General features: G+C 33.3%; 1 protein-coding gene across 2 annotated transcripts; it reads left to right on the forward strand.

Moving 5' to 3' along the window:
* The first annotated feature begins 329 nt into the window (after positions 1 to 329).
* On the forward strand, positions 330 to 15902 carry LOC117905916 (pentatricopeptide repeat-containing protein At4g19440, chloroplastic). Of its 2 annotated transcripts, none has more exons than XM_034818797.1 (6): positions 330 to 2978; positions 3148 to 3226; positions 11220 to 11470; positions 11674 to 11864; positions 14440 to 14524; positions 15534 to 15902. In XM_034818797.1, the coding sequence occupies exon 1, from the start codon at positions 432 to 434 to the stop codon at positions 2958 to 2960; it is 2529 nt and encodes an 842-aa protein (XP_034674688.1). In that variant the 5' UTR covers positions 330 to 431; the 3' UTR covers positions 2961 to 2978; positions 3148 to 3226; positions 11220 to 11470; positions 11674 to 11864; positions 14440 to 14524; positions 15534 to 15902. The 2 variants fall into 2 exon arrangements, with proteins under 2 accessions (XP_034674688.1, XP_034674695.1); XM_034818804.1 differs by having other exon boundaries at positions 14443 to 14524.
* The last annotated feature ends 7487 nt before the right edge of the window (positions 15903 to 23389 follow it).

Below are 23389 nucleotides of genomic sequence, written 5' to 3' on the forward strand. Positions count from 1 at the left end.
TTTAAAATATAAAAAAAATTAACTTTTATTTCACTTTTAAATTATATTAATTGAAAATAAAGATAAAACTGATCGAAAATATTTAAAGTTCTTTACTCTTAGAAATATTATAGAAACTTGTTTAGAATATAAAAATGATGGACTAAAAGAAGTGGTTTTTTAAATTTAATTTAAATAATTATTTTATTTTTAAATTTTTATATCTTAATCTATTAATTTAATTTAATTTGTTTATTTTTTTGTTTTTGTTTTTATTTTTATTTTTGTGGGGTGGTGGAATGGGACTGCCTCTGGCTCTCAATCAAACCCTTGTTGCACAACAAACTTCATTTGAAGACCGTTTCCCACTCTCATTCTTCAGCCTCCGTGGCTCTTTAACCTCCTCTCAACAGCCATGGCAGCCTCGCCGCCGCCTCCAGGTTCACCTCTCAATGCCCTCTAAACCCTTAAAAAACCCCATTTCGTGTTTACATCAATCCATGGATTTGAGAATAACCCTCCTCCCAAAACCCACTCCAATCTTCTCCCCAATCGCACGCCCCCTTACCTGTGTCACCTCCGCTGCCCCACATCCACCGTCGCCATTGCCGTCCCAGAATCAGCCTCCTTCTTCGGATCATGCTCTTCTCAAATCGGTAACTTCAATTCTCTCAAACCCATCTCTGGATTCCACTCAGTGTAAACAACTCATACCCCATTTGTCTCCTCATCAATTCGATTCTGTATTCTTCTCCGTAAGAAGTAATGTTAACCCCAAAACTGCTTTGAATTTCTTTTATTTTGCTTCTGATTCATGTGGGTTTCGATTCACTCTTCGATCATACTGTGTTTTGATGCGTAGTTTGATTGTTTCGGGCTTTGTCTCTCCCGCTAGGCTGCTTTTGATCCGTTTAATCGATCGGAAGCTGCCCGTTTTGTTCGGGGACCCGAAAAATAGGCACATTGAGATAGCCAGTGCAATGGCGGATTTGAATGAGGTTGGCGAGTCGGGAGTTGCGGTTGCGGCAGTTGATTTGTTGATTCATGTCTATTGTACCCAATTCAGGAATGTGGGTTTCCGGAATGCTATTGGTGTTTTCCGGTTTTTGGCTAATAAGGGTGTGTTTCCAACTGTGAAGACTTGTACCTTTTTGTTGAGTTCTTTAGTTAAGGCGAATGAACTCGAAAAGAGTTATTGGGTGTTTGAGACTATGCGCCGAGCTGTTTCTCCAGATGTTTACTTGTTTAGCTCTGCAATTAATGCCTTTTGTAAGGGAGGGAAGGTTGAGGATGCTATTCAGTTGTTTTTTGAGATGGAGAAGTTGGGTGTTTCTCCGAATGTTGTTACATATAATAATCTTATTCATGGTTTATGCAAGCATGGGAATTTAGATGAGGCTTTTCGATTCAAGGAGAAAATGGTGAAAGATGGCGTGAACGCTACTCTTATAACTTACAGCGTTCTTATTAATGGTTTGATGAAATTGGAAAAGTTTAATGAAGCAAATTCTGTTTTGAAGGAAATGTTGGAAAAGGGGTTTACACCGAATGAGGTTGTTTATAACACAATGATTGATGGATACTGTAAAATGGGAAACCTTAGGGATGCATTGAGGATAAGGGGTGATATGGTCTCCAAGGGAATCAACCCCAATTCAGTTACTCTTAATTCAATCATCCAGGGATTTTGCAAGATTGGGCAGATGGAACAAGCTGAGTGCATTTTGGAGGAGATGCTATCGAGAGGATTCTCTATAAACCCTGGTGCTTTTTCTTCGATTATTCACTGGTTATGTATGAATTCTAGGTTTGAGTCTGCACTAAGATTCCTCAGGGAGATGCTATTAAGAAATATGAGACCCAATGATGGGTTGCTGACCACATTGGTGGGTGGGCTTTGTAAGGAGGGTAAACACTCAGATGCAGTGGAACTTTGGTTTAGGCTCTTGGAGAAAGGCTTTGGAGCCAATTTAGTGACCACAAATGCTCTAATTCATGGACTTTGCAAAACGGGTAATATGCAAGAGGCTGTTAGGCTTCTCAAGAAGATGTTAGAAAGAGGTTTGGTATTGGATAAGATCACATACAACACACTCATCTCAGGGTGTTGCAAGGAGGGAAAGGTTGAGGAAGGTTTTAAATTGAGGGGAGAAATGGTTAAGCAAGGAATTGAACCAGACACTTTTACTTACAATTTGCTGATACACGGGATGTGTCGTATTGGTAAATTGGACGAAGCTGTGAACCTTTGGAATGAATGTAAAAGTAGTGATCTAGTTCCAAATGTTTATACATATGGTGTCATGATTGATGGATATTGTAAGGCTGACAAAATTGAGGAGGGAGAAAAACTCTTGACTGAGTTGCTCACTCAGAATTTGGAACTGAATTCTGTTGTTTATAATACACTTATCAGAGCATACTGTCGAAATGGGAATACAGTGGAGGCCTTTAAACTTCATGATGACATGAGAAGCAAGGGTATTCCACCAACTACAGCCACATATTCTTCTCTAATACATGGAATGTGCAATATTGGACGCATGGAGGATGCGAAATGCCTTATTGATGAAATGAGAAAGGAGGGTTTGCTTCCAAATGTTGTCTGTTATACTGCACTAATTGGTGGTTACTGTAAGCTAGGTCAGATGGATAAAGTGGTGAATGTCTTGCAGGAAATGTCTTCATATGACATACACCCTAATAAAATTACGTACACTGTCATGATTGATGGATATTCCAAATCAGGTGATATGAAAACAGCAGCTAAGCTTCTACATGAAATGGTAGGAAAAGGAATTGTCCCAGACACTGTCACTTATAATGTCTTGACAAATGGGTTTTGCAAGGAAGGGAAGATAGAAGAAGGTTTTAAAATATGTGATTATATGTCCCAGGAAGGATTACCTTTAGATGAAATTACATATACTACTTTGGTTCATGGGTGGCAACAACCATCAGCATTAACAAATCAAGAGTGATCAGTGAACTTCTAAGAGGTTGGGTGCTTAATTTGCAATCACTTCTCTTTTACTTCAGTTTGCATTATAACTGTGATTAAATTGTTTAAATAAATGCATTTGAAGTAACTTTGGGAGGCTGTATTCTGTTGTTGTCTTCACTCTAATGTAATTGATTTTCATGTGCTTTGCTGTGCTCCTGTTTTAGGAAAATTGTTCGCAGAAGATGGAGTGGGTTTTAATTCACCATTATTTCTCATCCATGAAGCATTTAGAGCTTGTACAAGGTAATTAACTAGCATGCTATTTGCATTTGCTTTCACCATTCTCACCATATTCTGTTTATAAATGCCCTTATACAGGTCGAGTTTGTTTAACAATATAAACCGTTCAGTGTTGGTAGGAATGGCATGTTGCTGTTATTGTTATTTTTTTAAAATTAAAATCCTTTCCTCCATTTTTGCATCATTAGGAGTGCTGTTGATGCCACATTTTCACTGTGATTCCATTTGCAGAAGAGTGGACCTGTGGGCCAAGAATTTTTTTGCTAATTATACCAATCCTTCATCTTATATGACTATGAAACCACTTCTAGTCCTGTTTGGATGGAGTATTTCCAGTGTGGAATGTTTAATTCTTCTTGCTGAGATATGTCAGTTTGGACCAATGAATGCCAAGGGTTAAAAAGGCCTTGTTGATTTATTTTGATTTTGAAAGTACAAGCAGAAAATTGCATGGAAACAAAGGTTTTTTATAAGAAGATAGGGAACAGATGCACCCATAGATAAAGCCATAAAGGAGACCAGTTTGCTCCTGGTTTGTGAGGAAAGAAATTTGTAAGACTGGCTGGGTGGTTTAAATGGGACTAAACCCAAAGCAATCTTGTTTTAGAAGCTGAGGAGCCACTGTTATCGACTCATTACTTGTCCTACTGGGACAATCCTTATTATGTCAGGTTTAGTTATGAAGAACTTACTGAAAATAGATCAAGCACATTCAAGTTATGTACGAAATCTATAGAAGTGTCAAAGTTGTTCTTTGTTTCAAGTACAAGGGATGATCCTTTCATGCCTCATGGGCTTGGTGAAATTGTGTAGCAACAAAAATTAGCACTGTTTTGTTTTTAGGAACTAATGCTTTGGCAGTGAAATCTATGAAGATTTACTAGGGTGCTTGGTAATTTTTGAGAGGACAATTGGTCTTTTGGGATTCCAAGGAGAGGATAGGTGCCTTGTCTCAAGTAGGGTGGAAGGTAGAAGAGTCACAAGGGGCATAAAAATGGGACCCTTATGGAAGAAGCTTCATGAAGGCAAAAATAAAGGGAGATTTGGTTAAAGGAAGGTGATATAAATTCTAAATTCTTTCATAAAATGGTTAATGCACATGGAAGGAACTTTCCAACCAAGATTAAAGTGAATGAAGTTTGGTTAACTAAGGAGAATGAGATAAATGAAGGGATAGCTTGGGCTTTCCTCAACTTATCATTTGATCTAGGGGAGTAGAGATTTAGTAGCCATGGAATGCTTTTTGACGTTTTAGATGAGTAGGAAGCAGTAAAATTAGAGGAGCTGTTCTTAGAGGAAGAGTTGTTCAATGCTCTATTGGACTTGAATGGCGACAAAGCTCCAAGTCTGGATAGGTTCTCTATAGCCTTCTAGCAGTTCAATTGGGACTTTGTGAAGGAAGAGGGTGTGGGATTTCTGAGAGATTTTAATGAATTGGGTTAGTTTGGAAAAAGGTGGTGGGTAAAGTAGTATCCTAGTCTTAGAATGCATTTGTGGAGGATTCTAGATATAATGCTTATAGCTAATGAGGCTATTGACACTATGTTAAAAAGTGACCACTTGTCTAAACTTGACATTGAAAAGGCATATGATCACATTAATTAGGCTTTTTGCCTTTTATCTTGGAAAAAATTGTTTGAATTGAATGGCGCATATCTACAACAAGGTTCTCTATTCTTGTTAATGATACCTATTCTGTCTTTTTTCAAAGCTCTAAGGGCTTGGGATGAGAGGATCCTCTTTCTTTTGACTTATTTATGTTATCTATGGAGCATCTCAATTGTTTTCTTAAGAGGGCTTAGGATGGCGGAATCCTATTGAGGTTTACAATAAAAAGTAGAGGTAAGGGGGTGAAAGCATCTTATTTGTTGTTTTCTTGATATTGTGTAAGTTTGACATTGACATATGATCACGTTAATTAAGACTTCTTTTATTCAACAATGGATCAAATGGATTAACTGATACATGTTTGCAACAAGGTTCTCCATTCTTGTTAATGGCACCACTTCTGGCTCTTTTCAAAACTCTAGGGGCTTGAGACAAGGGGATATCTATCTTCTTTCTTATTTATGTTAGCCATGAAGGGTCTTAGTTGTTTTCTTATTTGGGCTAAGGGTGGGTGGGGGGTGGGATTCCTATTGGGGTTTAAGATGAGGGGTAGAAGAGGTGAGGGGGTGAAAGTATCCCATGTGTTGTTTTCTGATGATACTACTATTTTTTGTGAGGCTTCTCAAGATTAGATAACTCATTTAAACTAGTTGCTCAGGCAGTTTAAAGCCATCTTAGGGATGAAAATAAATTTAGAGATGAGTGAGTTGATTTCGATTGGAAGGGTGGATAACATGGAGGACTTAGCCCCAGAGATTAGTTGCAAGGTGGGAGAGCTTTTAACTACTTGGCTTTTCCTTTAGGTGCAATGTGTAAAAGTTTGGTAATGTGTAGGATTCCAAAGGAGGGAAGTTCACTCTAGAGAGAACAACTTTAATAAAGTAGGCTATTTTCTGCACAAACAAGAGGAAGGGGAGCTTGGGTGTTAGATGTCTCTATTCGCTCAACAAGGTCTTTCGTTGTAAGTGAAGTTAGTGATATGCATCTGAAAGGGTAGCTCTCTCGAAGTAGGTCATAGGTGAACAATATGAAGACGGCCCTAGGCAGGGGGCATTGTGGCATTCTTGTAAGGTGAGAGATGAGCATGGCGTTTGGTTATAGAAAGCTATTAGAAAAGATTGTGATCTTTTTAATAGTAGTCTCCTTTCCTATGGTTACTAGGAGGAGAGTGAAGTTTTGAAAGGATAAATGGTATTGAGATAAACCTTTATGTGTATCCTTCCCATCATTGTATGCATTAGTTGTATCGAAAGAGACATAGGTGGTGGATTTGTGGGAATAGTCAAGGGAAGGGACTTACTAAAATCTTTGTTTCTCTAAGAATTTGAATGGTTGAGAGTTGGACAATGTAGAGAGTTTTTTTTTCTAGACTACAAGGCAAGATGGTGAATAGAGAAGGGGAAGATAAGGTGATTTGGATGGAGTCAAATAATGGAACTATGTCTGTCAAAGCTTCATACTCAATATTGAAGCTGGGGAGATCAATTCCTTTCCCAATGGGAGTAATTTGGAACTCTTGAGTTGTCGAAAGTGATTTTTCCTCCATGGGAGGCGAGTTGGGGAAAAGTATTGATTCTAAATCAACTTTAGAGAAGAGGGTGGTTTGTTGGTAAATAGATGCTTTCTTTGCAAGAATGAGAAAGAATCCAATGATTACACTCCCCTTCATTGTATCAAGACAAGGGTTTTATGACAATTTTTTTTCTCTTTTTGTTTGGCATATCTTGGGTGATATCTTCCATGGTTAAAGAGATTTTCTTAGGATGACATAATTCCTTTGTAGGAAAAAAATGAAAGAAAGTGGTGCAAATAGCTCTTTTGTGTATTTTTTGGACGGTAAAGAAGGAAACAAGTTGAAGATCATTTGCAAATGAGACTAACCAAAGACTAAAAAACACTGTTCTTAGTAATCTTTTATGGTGGACTAAGTTATATCTAGTTGAAGGTTTAATGCATTTAATTGATTTGTTGGATTCCTTTTTAGGGAGGGAGTGGTTTTTTGTAGTTCCCTCTTGTTTGGTTATAACTTTTGGCAATGTATTATACTTACGTTACCTATCATTTTTTTTTTTTTTGAGATTTGGTATGTGTGAGACATTCTAATGGGTAGAATCCTGATTAAGCATGTGGAAAGATAGTCGACTCTGTTTCATTGATGAAATTTTGTAAAGATTTTTCAGGTGTTGATCTTTCTCTTCAGTCTTTCTATTTTAAACTTATTTGGGTTGGAGAAGCCTGCATCCCCAAGGTTAAAAACTTCTCATAGGTTGTGGCTTCTAAGAAAGTTAATATTGGAGACTTACTGCAAACAAGTAGAGAACACAAGGGCTTCTACTCTAATAACTACCTCATTCTAACAGCCCTCTACTCTAATAATTACTTCAAACTTTACTAATCTGATTTAGCTTCTTTGGCTTCACCTTGGGTTGGGCTGTTCAGTTGGCAGGAGGTCGGGTGTTTGCCTTGGCTGTAGGTTAAGGATGTTATTTCTCTGGTTGAGGCAAGCTTGACTTCTCATCTGATCTGATCCAACTGAGTTGAAGTCATTGCCAAATTCATTTTGAGTGACAGAGAGAAGTGCTTCAGGGCATGCATTCTTTCTCTGTGAAGACTTCACCAAGGATATAAAGCTTCTTGATCAGACCTTGATTGCCCATGAGGTTGTCAAAGAGCTTTGGAAGTTTAGCAAGATCTATTTTTGAAAAATCAATGATCATCTGGGTTAGGGCTTCCTGTAGGTCTTACCTAAGAAAGGTTTCCTTTTTCAGGAGTTGAATTAAGAAATATTTGAATCATCTAATTTTGTGGTTATCCTCAATAGTGAACCTAAAGGATGATTTGAAGCCTTGAGAGTTTTTAAGCAGGGAGACCATCTCTCTTTTATTGTTTGTATTGGTAACTGAAGTGCAGAATAGGCTTGTAGTGGAAGTTTTTGAGATAGATGTCATTTGGTGTTCTGGAATTGGTGAAGAGAGAGTTTGCTGATGATACTACTTTGTTTTCTGTGGGGAAATTAGGAAGAGGGAAAGAGTAAGGCATTTGAGGCTTGTTATTACCTCTTTTGGGAGGGTCTTGTTCATTGGATGAATATGGTGAAAAGTGTGCTTTTAGACACTAATATGGATAAGGAGGTTTGGTAAATTTTGGTCATTGCTTGAGGTTCTAAGATAGGACAACAGCCATTTAAATTCCTTGGGCTTCCTTTAAGTTAAGATCAATAGTCCCTCACCTGTTTCTTATCTTTATTCAAGATGTGAGTCAAGGTAATTAATAGGATTGACAGACTTCTAAAGGATTTCATATGGACTGGGGCAGGCGTTAGTAAGAAAATTCATTTAGTTAATTGGAAGACTGTTGGCTAGTCCAATATAAAGAGGGGCACAAGTTTAGGCAAGGTGATTTATAGAAATTATGCCCTGATTGGCAAATGGGATGGAGATTTGCTAGGGAGTATGGGCATTTATTGTCCCTAGTAGTCAAGAGATCATACGGTTTTAGGAGAATAGGCAGGATGCTTCTTTTGGTGACAACAGATTTGTACCGTTGTCATTGAAAATTCCTTGCTTGAAGTTTCCATTGTTGGCCCCTCTCATGAGCTACTGTATTTGCAATGATTTTCATGTTTGGTTCTAGGACAGTCGATGGGTAATGAGTCTTTTATCAGCCTTTTTCCCATCTTTGCCATCTTACATAAGAATTACTTTTTTTGGTAATATTCCTATTCTATGTTAATGAATTCTCTTGGGAATTTTATTTTGTTTGGAAGCTCAACAACCAAGAATACTCTGAGGTGACTTCTCTTCTTGATACCTTACATTATGCTTGCCTCTTCTAATCCAAGATGATTAGATTTGTCCCTTGAACATAATTATTTTTTCTTTGAAACTTTATTTCCATTTCTTAATCAAGGAAACAAGTTCTTGTGTTTTCTTCTTGCAAAAAGTTTTAGATCTGATCAAGGGTAGAAAAGGATTTGGAAGGGAAAGCTCTCTCCCAAGATTAGGCATCAGCTTTAATAGTGGCTCGTAACAAAGTGAACACCAATAATTAGCTTCAAACTAGGAGATCCAATAAATTCTTAATGATGGGCATTTGTTTAGTCTGCAAAGAAATGATGAAACTAGTGATAGCTTGTTCTTGCATTGCCTTCTTTTACTTGCATCATGGGAGGAGGCTTAACTTAGCAGCCTTAAGTTGGGTGGTTCCTTCTGGAAATCTCCTCTATATTGGTTATAAGGTTCTAGGACACTGGAGGAGGTAGATGCAAGACAGTATAGTTTTTATGCTTTGGTCTAATTTGGATTATTTGATTGGAAAGGAACTCTGTAACACAGTTTAGGATAAGTCAAAAACCATGAGGAATTAGTTTGGTAAAAGTTGTTTACTCATCATGATCTTGGTCACTAAGAAGTTCAGGGGACTTCCTTGGGAATTATGAGTGAGTAAAGGCTGGGGAGAGACAGAAGGGAGATATGGAGGGCACTGAAGATTAGCACTTGCCACATGAATGATTGCCACATCAGCAGGGGAAGGGTTTTTTTTTTTAGGGGATTTGAGAAGATTTACCTGGTGGGTTGGAATAGATTGAAGGGAGGTTGTGATTTGTCCACTAATTATTTATTTATTTAGAAATGAAGTGGGCTTTGTCTAACAACTTGGGTCCTTGTAGGTCTACACATTTAATATGAGAGAGTGCATATTTCCCATGATAGAGCATCAGACAAACTGGCTTTGCAAGGCATCATTGAAGAAGCTGATATCTAGGCTAAAAGAGGGGCCTTTCCGCTGGAGGAGTTTGGAGGGCATTTTTAATCCTCCTCTTCTTGTCTGGTGCCCGTGTCTTATTTTCTCTGTGGCACACAATCTATTCCCAAGACCATTTGTGTGCGCTTGTATACAAGCATGTATGCATGAATATAGGCACTCTCTCTCTCTTCCCTGTCCCACTTCTTCACGATTTCTGGTTGGCATTTCTGTGTTGTGTCAAGTGATGCTGTTTTTTAATGTATATGCTACATGTTCTCTTCCTTACTGAGACTAGCTGGATGACCATGTTGGGTTCATCATTTTTCCCCTCTTTTTGAGATTGGTAGTCCGGGTAAAATCTTTCTTCTCTGTGTTCTTAAATGACCAGGGTTCGGAGTTTTCTGAACTCATTTTGCAGGAGATTCTCTAATGTGAAGCTATGGTGTTGTACCAATGACTCTAGTTTCCTTTGGAGATTTGATTCAAGGTGGCCACTGGCACACCTTTGGTTGGGCCTGCCTTTTCTTTTCTACACCCCCTCTCATTGATTCTATGTTCTACCGGAAAGAAGTGTTTAAATAGATTATTATTCATTGGAATTATATCTCTATTGAGTGTTAAGTGCTGAAAGTTTTTGAATTTCCACAACTATATTGAACATGTTATTGAATATATGGCATGGGCTATCTAGTCAAACTTCTTTAGAAGGGTTTTCTTGCTGTTAAGTGTGCAGGGCAATAAATTATACCCTCTGATCTTGATCTATCTGGATTATTATTATTATTATTATTATTTTGATAAGTAAGAAAAGTATTGTGTTACAAAGAGATGCTGAAATAGCGGCTCAAGATATACCATGAGTATATCTCCACTTGGTATGGTCTTTTGGTGCCTTTGTACAAACTGTGTAAACTTTAATGCCCTGCTTTGTTAGGTGTGGTTAATATAATGGATATTTGCCTATCAAAAAATATAAAAATAATTCCATGAGTATAGGATCTGGCTTGAAAGAATTGATGACTCTCATAAACAAGGCTTCTTGGTGAAAACCTAAAACTAATTTTGAGGAAAAGGACTCCACTTTTACAAAAGATTATTTTTCATGTCCATTTGCTTTATGAAAAATGTAGGAAAAGAGTAAACATCAATCTTTTGAAGCTTACTTCTTTAAATGCTTTTGATGTTCTGAGATACCTGAAACCCCAGCACAACTGATCCTAATTCAATTTTTTGTCATAGATGAGTTGAGTTTCTCATTTTAATGAAGTCAATAGAAAAATCTGTCTTTTTTTTCATTCATTTTTCAGCAATTAAATAAAGGGTTAGAATACAAATTTCACATCAGATGTAAAACCTACTACCCTTTGGGGCAAAAGAACAAGGTTTTGATTCTAGATGTCTTTATATGTAAAATATGATTTCTGATCAACAACTTGTAACCTTTTAGAAATGTGCTTTCATACGAGTGTAATTACTATTTTCATACATGGAAAAATAAGACATTAACATGCCAATGCTTCCAAGGTTAAAGCAGAGTAATCATCAAAATTACATCTGACAAAACATAATCTCAAGGTCTTACTAGTATGATTTAATCATTGTTCAAATGTATTAAAGCTGCATTCTCTTTTTTATTTTGTAGTTAAATAAGGGTGCCAACTGAGGCTGAGATGCTGGACTGCAGAACAAATATAGCAATGAGAAGCATTTAGTCCTCAATCATCATAGCATGCTTGCTTGTATGGATGCCTCCGCTTGATTTGCAACTACACCAGTTGAAAGTTTGACAAGGATGAGTTAGAATGGAAGGTTGAATAAGAATGAGATTTTTCTTGTCTATGAAAGGGAGAATATCCAGCAGAGGGAGGGGGAGTATGTTTATCTCCTGGGCAGGTCTGAATCTCCAGCTGAAATAAAAGCCAATGCTTTTGTTTTCCCTTCCAATTCTTTTGCAAGGAACATGAAAATGAAAATGGTTCAATCTATCACTGAAGTGATACAGCTTCATTTAGTTAAATGTTGTTTATTTGCAAGTTCATTTTATTACATCATCATTTGCACTTATCAGTTGCTAAATTTACTAATCTGACTTCCAGGGTATCGCCGGGCATGAAGAAAACAAGAAATGTTCTAGATTTTAGGAACTGAACTGGGTGTGAGTTTGGACTCATATCTTTATTAGATGCAGATAAGTGGATCAATAAAAGAAACATGAAACCAAAATGATGGCATCGCAGTTATAGAGGAATGCAAATGCTTTAAACATTTGGAGATAACAGGATGCAAGGTATATCATGTTGCAGTTTTACATCCATTTCATTTTAGCTTAATTTTTTCTTTATTGTAGAGGATTTATTCAACATGATCCCGATTTATTATATAAATTGTCGGTTATGATTCCTTTTTTTTTTTTTTTTTTTTTTTTTGCTTTGATTTTTATTTACCTTATTTGTTTATGTATTTAATATGTTGTTATTATCATTGTAATTATTTTTTGGGGGGTGGAAAGGCAGGTAGGTTTGGGTGTGTTTTTGGAATGATGTCTCCAAACAGGGGCATTGGAGCCCTTGTTTCTTAAGACACATTCCATGACTGGGGGCTGGAAAATGTTGAGGCTTTTCTTTTGCAGCTGGAAAAGCAATCAATGAGGAGGGCCGAGGAAGATAGATTGTGTTGGAGGGATTCAGAGGTCAGAAATTTCTAAAGCCTTCTACTCCTGTTTGGAGCCAAGATGGGTATGAACTTTTTCAGTAAATGTAGTTTGTAACTCTTGGGTGTTGACAAGAGTTTGAGTTCTTTGCATAGAAAACAATTTAGGGAAGGATGTTGACTTTGGGGAATATAAAAAAGAAGAGGATGGACTTTGGAAATGGTAGACGCACTAGATTTTGGTGGGACTTTTGGGTAGGAGATTCTAAGCTGAAGGAGCTCTTTCCTTTGCTTTTCAGAATTGCAACCCATAATTCTGCTGTAGTGGCTGATCTTTGGGGGAGACAAGGAGGTGGTGGCGGGGGATAGGAGGTGCACTTTAGAAGACCCTTTCAAGATTGGGAATTGGAGGAGGTGAATCGTTTTCTGGTTCACATCTCTGCAGTAAAGGTCCAAGAAGGGGAGGATTCTCTAATTTGGAAGATTGAGAAGAAAGGAAAGTTCAGTGTTAAATCGTATTATAGGTCTTTAAAGGTGGAGAACAACCCCTTATTTCCAGCAAAGGAGGTATGGGATTCATGTGCCCCTTTAAGAACTCGTTTTTTTGCTTGGGAAGTTGTTTGGGGTAAAATTTCTACTGTTGATATGTTAATGAGGAGGGGTTGGTCTATGGTTAATAGATGCAATCTTTGTAAAGAGAATGAGGAATCGGTGGATCATATTCTAATTCATTGCGGTAAGACAAGGGAGCTTTGGACTATGGTGCTCTCTTCTTTTGGGGTGGTGTGGGTGTTCTTGAACTCAGTGAGAAATTTGCTTCTTGAATGGAAAATTAAGGGCCTAGGAAAGAAGAGGAGTGTAGTTTGGAAAATGGTGCTTATTTGTTTGTTTTAGTGTATTTGGGGAGAGCGAAATAGAAGAATGTTCCAAGAAGAAGAGAAGTCAGATATGAGCTTGAAGAATCTCTTCCTTCGATCTCTTCTTGAATGGTCTCAACAGTTCATGGATGTGGACTATCTCTCTTTTATGAATGTGTTGGGTGTTTGATTTGTTGGATAACTTTGGCATTTCTAAGTTTTTGGTTCTCCTTTGTTGCCTTGGGTGAAGCTTTCTTTGTATACTGCTGGTGTACACAGGGAGTGCCCCCTGTTTTGGCGTGTTTTAATTTGATTTCTTCTCTTGGTCTATCAAAAAAAAATGTGCTAACATGAAGATCTTGTGGCACTAGTTATTCTCCTTGTTTGGCTTTGTGTGGGTGTTGTCTTCTACAGTTTGAGAGACTCTATTAAGTTTTGTGGGAAAGAAACATGGGAATGTGAAGAGAGTTGCCTGTTGTGCTTATTCTAGACTGTTGGGGAGGAGAGCAATTGAGAGCGTTTGAAAATGTGGCACAAGAAGATCATGCTCTCAAGAACTTCTTTCTTATCTTGCTTAGGCTTTGGGCTGGTAAGTTTTTAGATCAGTTCTCATTGTCCATTATCAAATTTTGTTGATTGGCTAGAAACTTATTGATGGAAGTGAGGTATTAGAGATATATTTCTTTTGTCCTTTCTCATCTTTGTTGGTTCAGTGCTGTTTACATAATTCCTGTATACTTCTTGTATGCCTAAAATAAAATGTCTCTGCTTATATGTTAACTTTTCATACCTTGCTAGATGTCTGTCTATTGAAGCATAAGGTTAGGTCCATACATGGAAAATTAAGGGAACATCTAGCCTAACATTCGACTAATTGGTGCTCAGTTGCTCATTTGTAGCTGAATATTTGATTACTGTCTACGAAGAATAGTTATCAGTTTCTTATATTTAAACTGGAAAACTTAAATTGTGTTCCCCTCCTTAGTTCCTTAGTTTTTTTTAGAAACAAATTTATTTGTTAATTGAAGGTAACATATTTCATATTTTGTTAAATCTTCTACTTGATGGCCAGAGGGTTGTAGCTTCTATGGCTACTAATAGTAGAATAATCCTCAGTGTTATGTTTCCTAATTCAAATTGCAAGGGAATGTTGTTACCATCTTTTCAAGTCTTTGTTAAGCTATTGTGGTCTGGTTTCTTCAAAACTTGTTTTTTTCCAAGGGTCTAGTTTCTTTGTGTTTTTTTCTTTTAAAGCTTTGCTGAGAGCTATAAGCTGTCGAAAATTTCTTTCTTCATCATGTGGCAGCATTTTGTGAATATCTTCCTAACAATTTTATACATATGTGATAATTGTAGTAGGCATCTCATTCATGGAGAAATTTGCAAGAAATGGCTATGCTCATATCAGCTCATTTGTCAATAAAGGATGCAATAACTTGAGGTAAGTACATCTCTGTTCTCCTTATCTACTCTTTTGTTAGTTGAAAAATAATGAATATTTATTTTAGAAGCAAATCATTTAACCGGTCGACCCTGTCTTGGTTTGAGAAATTGAAATTACAAAAATTTATACTTCAAACATATGTTGCATGAGTTCAGTTTGAGTATTGGTGCAGGTATATGTCTACCTTCTGATCCTCCACAATTCAAATTTTAGGTTACGGGGACTTGGACAAAAGGGATCCAAAAAACGGGCATGGATATTGGTATACCATGTATAAAGAAAAATCAATTAAAAAAAATTAGTAGTGAAGATATTATTTTTAGAAGCTTCCATCTTTTCCCTCTACTCCCCCCTTTTTTTCCTCTTTTCCCTAAATTTTCTTACAATAATTCACCTTTCAGCTAACTTTTCTTCGCTAATGTAATTATTACTAAGAAAGTTGAAGGAATAAAAAAAAAAAAAAATTCAAACTGACACATCCGAAGTAAAATAAGAGTGTCCAATAAGGATCCTATCACACCCATATCATGTCATATCGATGAGGGGTAAAATTGAAGGATCCAGATATCATAGCCTCAAGCGGTACGATAAAAGTGAAGTTCCTCACTAGATACAGTAGTGGTTTAAGAAAAAGAAAGCATTGAATGGTTTCTATGCTTATCCAAATGAAAAGGCATCCAAGATTTTGTTTCCTTTCATTCCACTGTTGGAGAACTTCACACTCCTATGGATGATATTCTTTGGCTATTCCCCTTGGGTACTAATGGTATTTTCCTTGGTTTCTAACTTCCAGAAGACTGTTTTCTAGCCATGCCTGTTCTTTCATAAACCTTAGTGCCAAATCTACCTGATATATTTTCAACTGTTCATGGGTATCTTACCAATAACTCAGAAAATGAATTATTTCGAACTGTTTATTCATGACTCTGGTTTTTAGAACTTGTTGGATATAAACTAAAGAGTCCAATATCCTGCGTCTAAAAGTGTTTTCTCTTACCATTTCCAGGTTTTGCGTTGTACAGCAGGAAAGGAGGGGACAGTCTGTTCCTCAACAAGCACAAAGGCTTAGACTGGTAACAATCCCTAACAGAAAGTACCCAGCCAATATCTATAAACTATTGATATTCAACATGTCACATATATTAGACAAAGATGAAGATTGTACAGGTCAAATTTGCAGTGTAAAGATGTGAGAGTTAAGGTATAACCCAGTTACAGAGTAGGATTTTTGCCATGGCTGGTGGGTTTTTCTTGGTAAGCCATGAAGAGATAGCTCCATTCTTTAATTTTTGGTACTTTATGATATTGTAAGTTCTTTTGACAACTCAATAAAGAAAAATGAAAATTTGTGGGGGGGTCTTCTCTTTGTGTTTGAGGATTTGAAGGGACTGCCCTGTGGTTTCTCATTGATTTTGTTGTTATTCCTCCCTTGAGGCCTCTTCATAACCCTAAAATGATTATTTTATTTTATTTGAAATTATGAAATTTAGGGATAACTAATAAAACCTTTTCTAAATTATATATATATTTTACATTTGTTAAAATATGATTTAGGGTCCATTGGGGATTGATTTGGGTGAAAGCTCTTTTAGCTTATATCACTTTTGTTAATAGACTTAGTAAGGTTTATCATGGGGATGCTCAACATCTATAAAACTATGATAATTCATAATAGGTTTCATTAAGTGTTTTCGAAAATAGTTTTAAAAAAACATGTTTTATATAACTAAGGTTTGTGTGAAAATCTAAAATATTTTAACCTGTTTTTAATGTTTTTAAACATGTTTTAAAAATAATTTTTATATGTAGTGTTTTATTTTTAATTAATTTTCTTATTTGTACAAATATTTTTTAAGCAACTCTAAAAAAAAAAAAATGAAAACAGTTAAAAGATGTTTTTTTTTTTAAGACATCTAGTTTTTAATTTTTAAAAATAAAAAATTGTTTTTGAAAACATCTAGTTTATTTTTAAAAATAGAAAACATCTAGTATTTTTAGTGAAAACAACTAAAAAAATAGCCTGTTTTCTTTCCTTTTTTTTTTCTTTAATGGAAAGCAACTAAAATTGTTTTAAAAAAAAAAAAGTAATTCCTTCAATTACTCTTATTTAACCCCCATAATTATGCATTTGTCATATCAATAATCCAACATCACAAAATTTTACCTGGCCAATTTCCTCTATGTTGCCTGGGTTAATGCTTCATTGATGTTCAACTAAATAGTATTGTTCTTACTTAATTAAACTTATTAATTCTAATTATGTTGCTAGCTTCAATTTGGCTTTAGAACAACCATGAACAAAGGTGGCATTGCAAGACAACTTCTTAATGTATGATCAAATATATTTCTTGTTTTCTATTTTTAAAAATAGAAAAAAATAGAAGAATTTTTGAAAATGTAATGATTTTTAAAAATTAAGGTATTAAAAAATTTTACTATCTCTAGTTTGATTTTTTTTTAATTTAATTTTTTAAGTATATAAGATAAATCTAATATATATATATATATATATATATATATATATATATATATATATATATATAGATTTCATTTATTTTTACAATAATATTATTTTTTTATATTTTTATTTAACGGATCAAATTAAATAATGCATATCAAAGAGGTTGGATTTTAAACTTCCATATAGTATTCAATCAATACATTAGCATTGTCTGAATCGATTAAAGAAATGGGACGAAAAAAATAAGAAAGAGACAAAAAGTTTATGATTGAGTTGGTTGTTAGGGATAAGAAAATGTGATGGGAAAATGTTTAACTATAGTTTTCATTCATTTAAATGAGGACAAAGGAAATGAATGCGAACAATTGTGCATGGGTGTCTTTGATGTAGAAATCGGACCAACTTGGTGTGTCGTGGTCCGTGCCATTCTCATCTTTGTTCCTACAAACATGGAGCTGACCATCACCTTTATTACAAAACTTCTAAGACCATCACCCAAATGTGTTGGGATTCCAACCCAAATAATAATAAATAGATAAATAAATGAATAAAAGATTCACACAATTCATATCCTCGTGCTAGTATGATGAAGATACCATGTCTTGAAATGACATGGATCGAGTTGAGTATGGCCCCTCTCAAAGGAATCATATCTTAAAATGATATGAAGTATGGACTCTCTCTCCAAATCATTCAATACAACTCCACATGTTTATATAATTGATTAAGCCATTACAATAATGGTATAGAAGTTGACAATAATTAAATCGAATATTTATCATCACCAAATTTAATAATTTTTCTTTTATATAAAAGACAATAATGAATCATAATATGATGTGCCAAATCTCTCTCCTTATATATGTAATGATGTTGTTTGTTTCCATTTCATACATGTTTACTTCATAAAATATATATGTTAGCCACTTGAGAGGAATTTGTTTCATTCATCCCTCCGATTTTTCGTCATTTAGGGTTGTAGTATGTATCAAGGGTTGAGCTGTTTGCTAGAATCACAAATTTGCTTTATTTATCACTCTAGTTCTTTGTCATTTGGGATTGTAGTGTGTATCAAGGGTTGAGCTATTTGCTAGAACCACTAATACAAATAGACATTCAAGAGTTTCATATATATATATATATATTACTTTTTAATATAATTTTTTTTTTCAAATTCATTAAAATTTCACTTTAAGAGAGTTTTTTTAATCATTTCTCAAGTCACAATAATTGAGGTCTATGACCATAATAAGAACAAAAAAAAAAAAAAAAAAAAGGGTTCCTATGAGTTTCAAAATCATCTCTCAAGTCACAACAATCTAATACCATGGGCAATGAAGAGGAAATAGAAGAGCCAAGGTTCCTATCTAGGTCCAATAACACAAGGAAAACAAGGGACTAATTGTTGTGGAATATTTTCAAAAATAAATTTCAAAAAATAGTTTTTGATAATAGTTTAAATAGTAATAGGAGACACCTAGTAGGGTGAAAAGGCTTATGGTTCATGATATAGATATACGTGGTTTAGGATATAGATACTCATGGTTCATGAAATAGATATAAGGAGTGAAGAAACATAAGATGTTTTGGAAATCCAGTAATAGTACATGGTTTCTGGCATCTGTAATATTCTTTATAATATAGTGGAATGATTCTCTTGCATTTGTGGGTGTAGGTATTGTTGGCTAAACCATGTTAAAACCTCGTGTACATTTGTATGGATTATTTGATTTTGTGCTCTAAAATTAACATGTTTACATTAAAGCTTTTAATGGCAAAAAAACTAGTATTAATGAAAATTTCTAGAAGAGCCCAAAAGAATATAGCACACAGAAAGATGATAAAAGGAATTTTATTTGAAGTTAGGGTTAATTGCTCTCTCATGGAGATTTGATACAAAAATATGTATCGTGAAAAGATGGAAGACTAACTTAATGAAATTTGATATAAGATGAAAATTGTTAGGAAGTGTTTCAAATTCCTAATTGGTATGTTTTTTTTTTTTTTTTGTGTAACATATTTCTTGTATTGATATGTCATTGTAATATTAGATTTCCAAATAAAATAAGGAAAGCTATTAAAAATATCTCTATAAATAAGACTATACGAGGTAGATAAACATGTGAGGAACAAAGAGAGACACCCGATGGAGTGAGAAGGGTCGTGGTTGAAGGTGTAGATATAAAGAGTGAGAAAACATGAGATGTTTTGAGAATTCAATAGTTGTATTTAGTTTTTGTTCCCTATAAAATTTTATATGTGAAATGATTCTCTCTTATCCATAGATGTATGTATAGTTGGCCAAATAATGTTAAAACCATATGTAACTTTGTGTAGATTATTTATTTTTATGTTTTTGAACTAACAATGTTTAAATTAAAACTTCCATTGACACTTCATATTTCAAGAATTGTTTTTAAAAATTATTATAAAAAACACTTCCCAAATAAGGTCATGATATTTTCTAAAACAAAAATATAATCGAAAACTTGGAAAGTTCTCAATTTTCTTTTTGTGTTTTCAAAGATTTCTTTGAAATAAATTTTAATTATAATGTTTATTTTCAACCATTCTTTATTTTTGAACAATTATTTTTATAAATAATTTCATTAAACAACTAAAATATCTTCTTAGAAAAAAAAACTTAATTCCAAAACAATTCCCAAAAAAACAAAGATAAATAAATGTATAAAAGATCCACATAATTAATATCCTCGTGCTAGTATGATGATACCACATCTTGAAATGATATGTATCGAGTTGAGTATGGCGCCTCTTAGAGGAATCATATCTTAAAATGATATGAAGTATGGACTCTCTCTCCAAATCATTCAATGCAACTCTACACGTTTATATAATTAATTAAGCCATTACAATAATGGTATAGAAGTTGATAATAATTAAATTGAATATTTATCATCACCAAATTTAATAATTTTTCTTTTATATAAAAGACAATAATGAATCATAATATGATGTGCCAAATCTCTCTCTTTATATATATATATATAATGATATCTGTTTGTTTTCATTTTATACACGTTTACTTCATAAAATATATATGCTAGCCACTTAAGAGGAATTTGCTTCGTTCATCCCTTTGGTTCTTCGTCATTTAGGGTTATAGTATGTATCAAGGGTTGAGCTGTTTGCTAGAACCACTAATACAAATAGACACATCAAGAGTTTCATATATATATATATATATATATATATATATATATTACTTTTTAATACAATTATTTTTAAATTCATTAAAATTTCACTTCAAGAGAGTTTTTTTAATCATTTCTCAAGTCACAATACTAGAAAAGGTAGAAGTGGCTTTCAATCCATATGATGGGAGCTCCTATGAGTCTTTGATTCATTTTTCAAGTCACAATAATTGAGGTCCCATGAGCATAACAAGAACAAAAAATAAAAATGAAAGAAAAAAAAAAAAAAGAAGTTCCTATGAGTTTCAAAATCATCTCTCAAGTCACGACAATCTTTTACCGTGGGCAATAAAGAGGAAATAGAAGAGCCAAGGTTACTATCTAGGTCCAATAACACGCGGAAAACAAGGGTCTAGTTGTTGTGGAATATTTTCACAAATAAATTTCAAAAAATAGTTTTTGATAATAGTTTAGATAGTTATATGTGTTAGGAAATGTTTCAAATTCCTAATTGATATATATATATATATATATACATTTTTTTTTTTGTAAAGAAAATTGTATAGAATATTTTCTATATTGATGTTATTGTAATATTGGATTTCCTAATAGGATAACAAAATGTATTAGAACTAATTCTATAAATATTCTAGATCATAAAGAGAAAAGGTTATCGGATGGAGATGAGTCTATAAAGAATATACAAGATGGATAAAGATGTGATGAACAATGGGAGACACCCAATAAGGTGAAAAGGCTCATGGTTCATGATATAGATACACATAGTTTAGGATATAAATACACATGGTTCATAGTATAGATATAAAGAGTAAGGAAACATAAGATGTTTTTTAAATCCAATAATTATACATGGTTTTTGTCCTATGTAATATTCTTTATAATATAGTGGAATGATTCTCTTGCATTTTTGGGTGTAAGTATTGTTGGCTAAACCATGTTAAAACCTCGTGTACATTTGTGTGGATTATTTGCTTTTGTGCTCTAAAATTAACATGTTTACATTAAGACTTTTAATGGCAAAAAAGCTAGTATTAATGAAGATTTCTAGAAGAGCCCAAAAGTATATAGCACACAAAAAGATGATGAAAGGAATTTTATTTGAAGTTAGGGTTAATTGCTCTCTCATGGAGATTTGATACAAAAATATGTATCATGAAAAGATAGAAGTCTGACTTAATGAAATTTGATTTAAGGTGAAAATTGTTAAGAAGTGTCTTAAATTCCTAATTGGTATGATTTTTATTATTTTTTTTATTTTTTTATAATATATTTCTTATATTGATATGTCATTGTAATATTAGATTTCCAAATAGAATAATGAAAGTTATTAAAATTATCTCTATTAATAAGGCTATATGAGGTGGATAGACATATGAGGAACAAAGAGAGACACCTGATGGAGTGAGGAGGGTTGTGGTTGAAGGTGTAGATACAAGGAGTGGGAAAACATAAGATGTTTTGAAAATCTAATAGTTATATTTAGTTTTTGTCCTCTATAAATTTTTTTTATGTTAAATGATTCTCTCTCATCCATAGATGTAGGTATGATTGGCTGAATCATGTTAAAACCACATGTAACTTCGTGTAAATTATTTATCTTTATGTTCTTGAACTAACATTGTTTAAATTAAAACTTCGATTAACACTTTATATTTCAAGAATTGTTTTTAAAAATTATTATAAAAAAGACTTCCCAAATAAGGTCATGATATTTTCTAAAACAAAAATATAATCGAGAACTTGGAAAGTTCTCAATCTGCCTTTTGTGTTTTCAAAGATTTTTTTGAAATAAATTTTATTTATAGTGTTTATTTTCAATCATTATTTATTTTTGTACAATTATTTTTTAAATAATTTCAGAAAACAACTAAAATATCTTCTTAGTAAAAAAAAAACTTAATTTCAAAACAATTCCAAAAAAAAATAAAATTGATTACCATACTTCTTATTTTTTTTTTTTCTTAAAAATATGAAGTTATGCTTGAGACTAGTTCCCAAACATAGCCAAAAGATTCTTTTGAGTTTCAAAATCATTTCTCAATTCAAAATCATCTAAGTCCCATGGTCAATAACAAGGAAAAAAAAAAGGAAAAAAAAAGGAAAAAGAAAAAGAAAAGTCAATGTTCCTATGAATATCAAAGTAATTTCTCAAGTTACAATCATTTAGGTGCCATGGCAATACCTGTGGAAAACAAGGCTCCATAAATTCTCAAAATATGTCTAGATCTTAATAATAATAATAATAATCTAAGTGGGTTTTTGATAAACCAATTTAATAACTTAAAATAACTTAATCATATAATTTAAGTCATTAAATTAAGTATGTTTGGTAAAACAACTTAATGGTATAACTTAAAATAAAAAACAACTTTAAGTAATAAGTAAAAATAATTAACTTATTCTTAAGACCATATCTTCATTTTTTTTTTTATTTTATCATCATTTGTCTTAATTACTTCCACGATTTCTTTTATTACTCTACAATCTCTATTATTACTCGACATCCTTTGCCTTAATTATAATTTATGATGGTAAATATGTTAATTTGATGATTTAGAATAAAATTTAAATTAATTTTATTAAACAACCTTAATACTTAAAATAAAATTAAATAATAAGTTTTAAGTCAATAATTTAAATATATTTTAATTTAAAATCAACTTAAGTTATTAAATACTAATTATTAAGTTTTACCAAATACTTCCTAAATTAATCTTATGATGAATATATGTGGCGCAACTACAATTGATTGTTTGAAGAAAACAATTGGTGATAATATAAAAAACAATTGGTGACAATTTCACTAAAGCCCAAATTACCCAATAATAATTCAAGACCATATGCTGTGTAAACTTGAAATATATCTAAAATCTTTGAACAAACACTACTTGAAAAATTTGGCTTGAATTCAATTAGGATCTAAATTGAAGCCAAGCTATATATATATATTAGTTATTTTCACTTGCTTTTTTAGTATTGTTTTTAAAAATAATTATACAAATACGAAAAATGATTAAAAATAAAGTACTTCATATAAATGTTATTTTTAAAACACATTTAAAAACATATTAAGAACATTTTAGGTTTCTAAATAGACTTTTGCTCTTTAAAAAAGAACAATTAAAAAAAAAAATTCAAAAACTATTTTTAAGAACACTTCTTAAGTAGGATCATGATATTTTTTAAAGCAAAAATATATTTGAGAACTTGGAAAGTTCTCAATTT

This window comes from Vitis riparia, chromosome 2 (genome assembly GCF_004353265.1).
Source record: "Vitis riparia cultivar Riparia Gloire de Montpellier isolate 1030 chromosome 2, EGFV_Vit.rip_1.0, whole genome shotgun sequence".
In the NCBI taxonomy this organism is placed as follows: domain Eukaryota; kingdom Viridiplantae; phylum Streptophyta; class Magnoliopsida; order Vitales; family Vitaceae; genus Vitis; species Vitis riparia.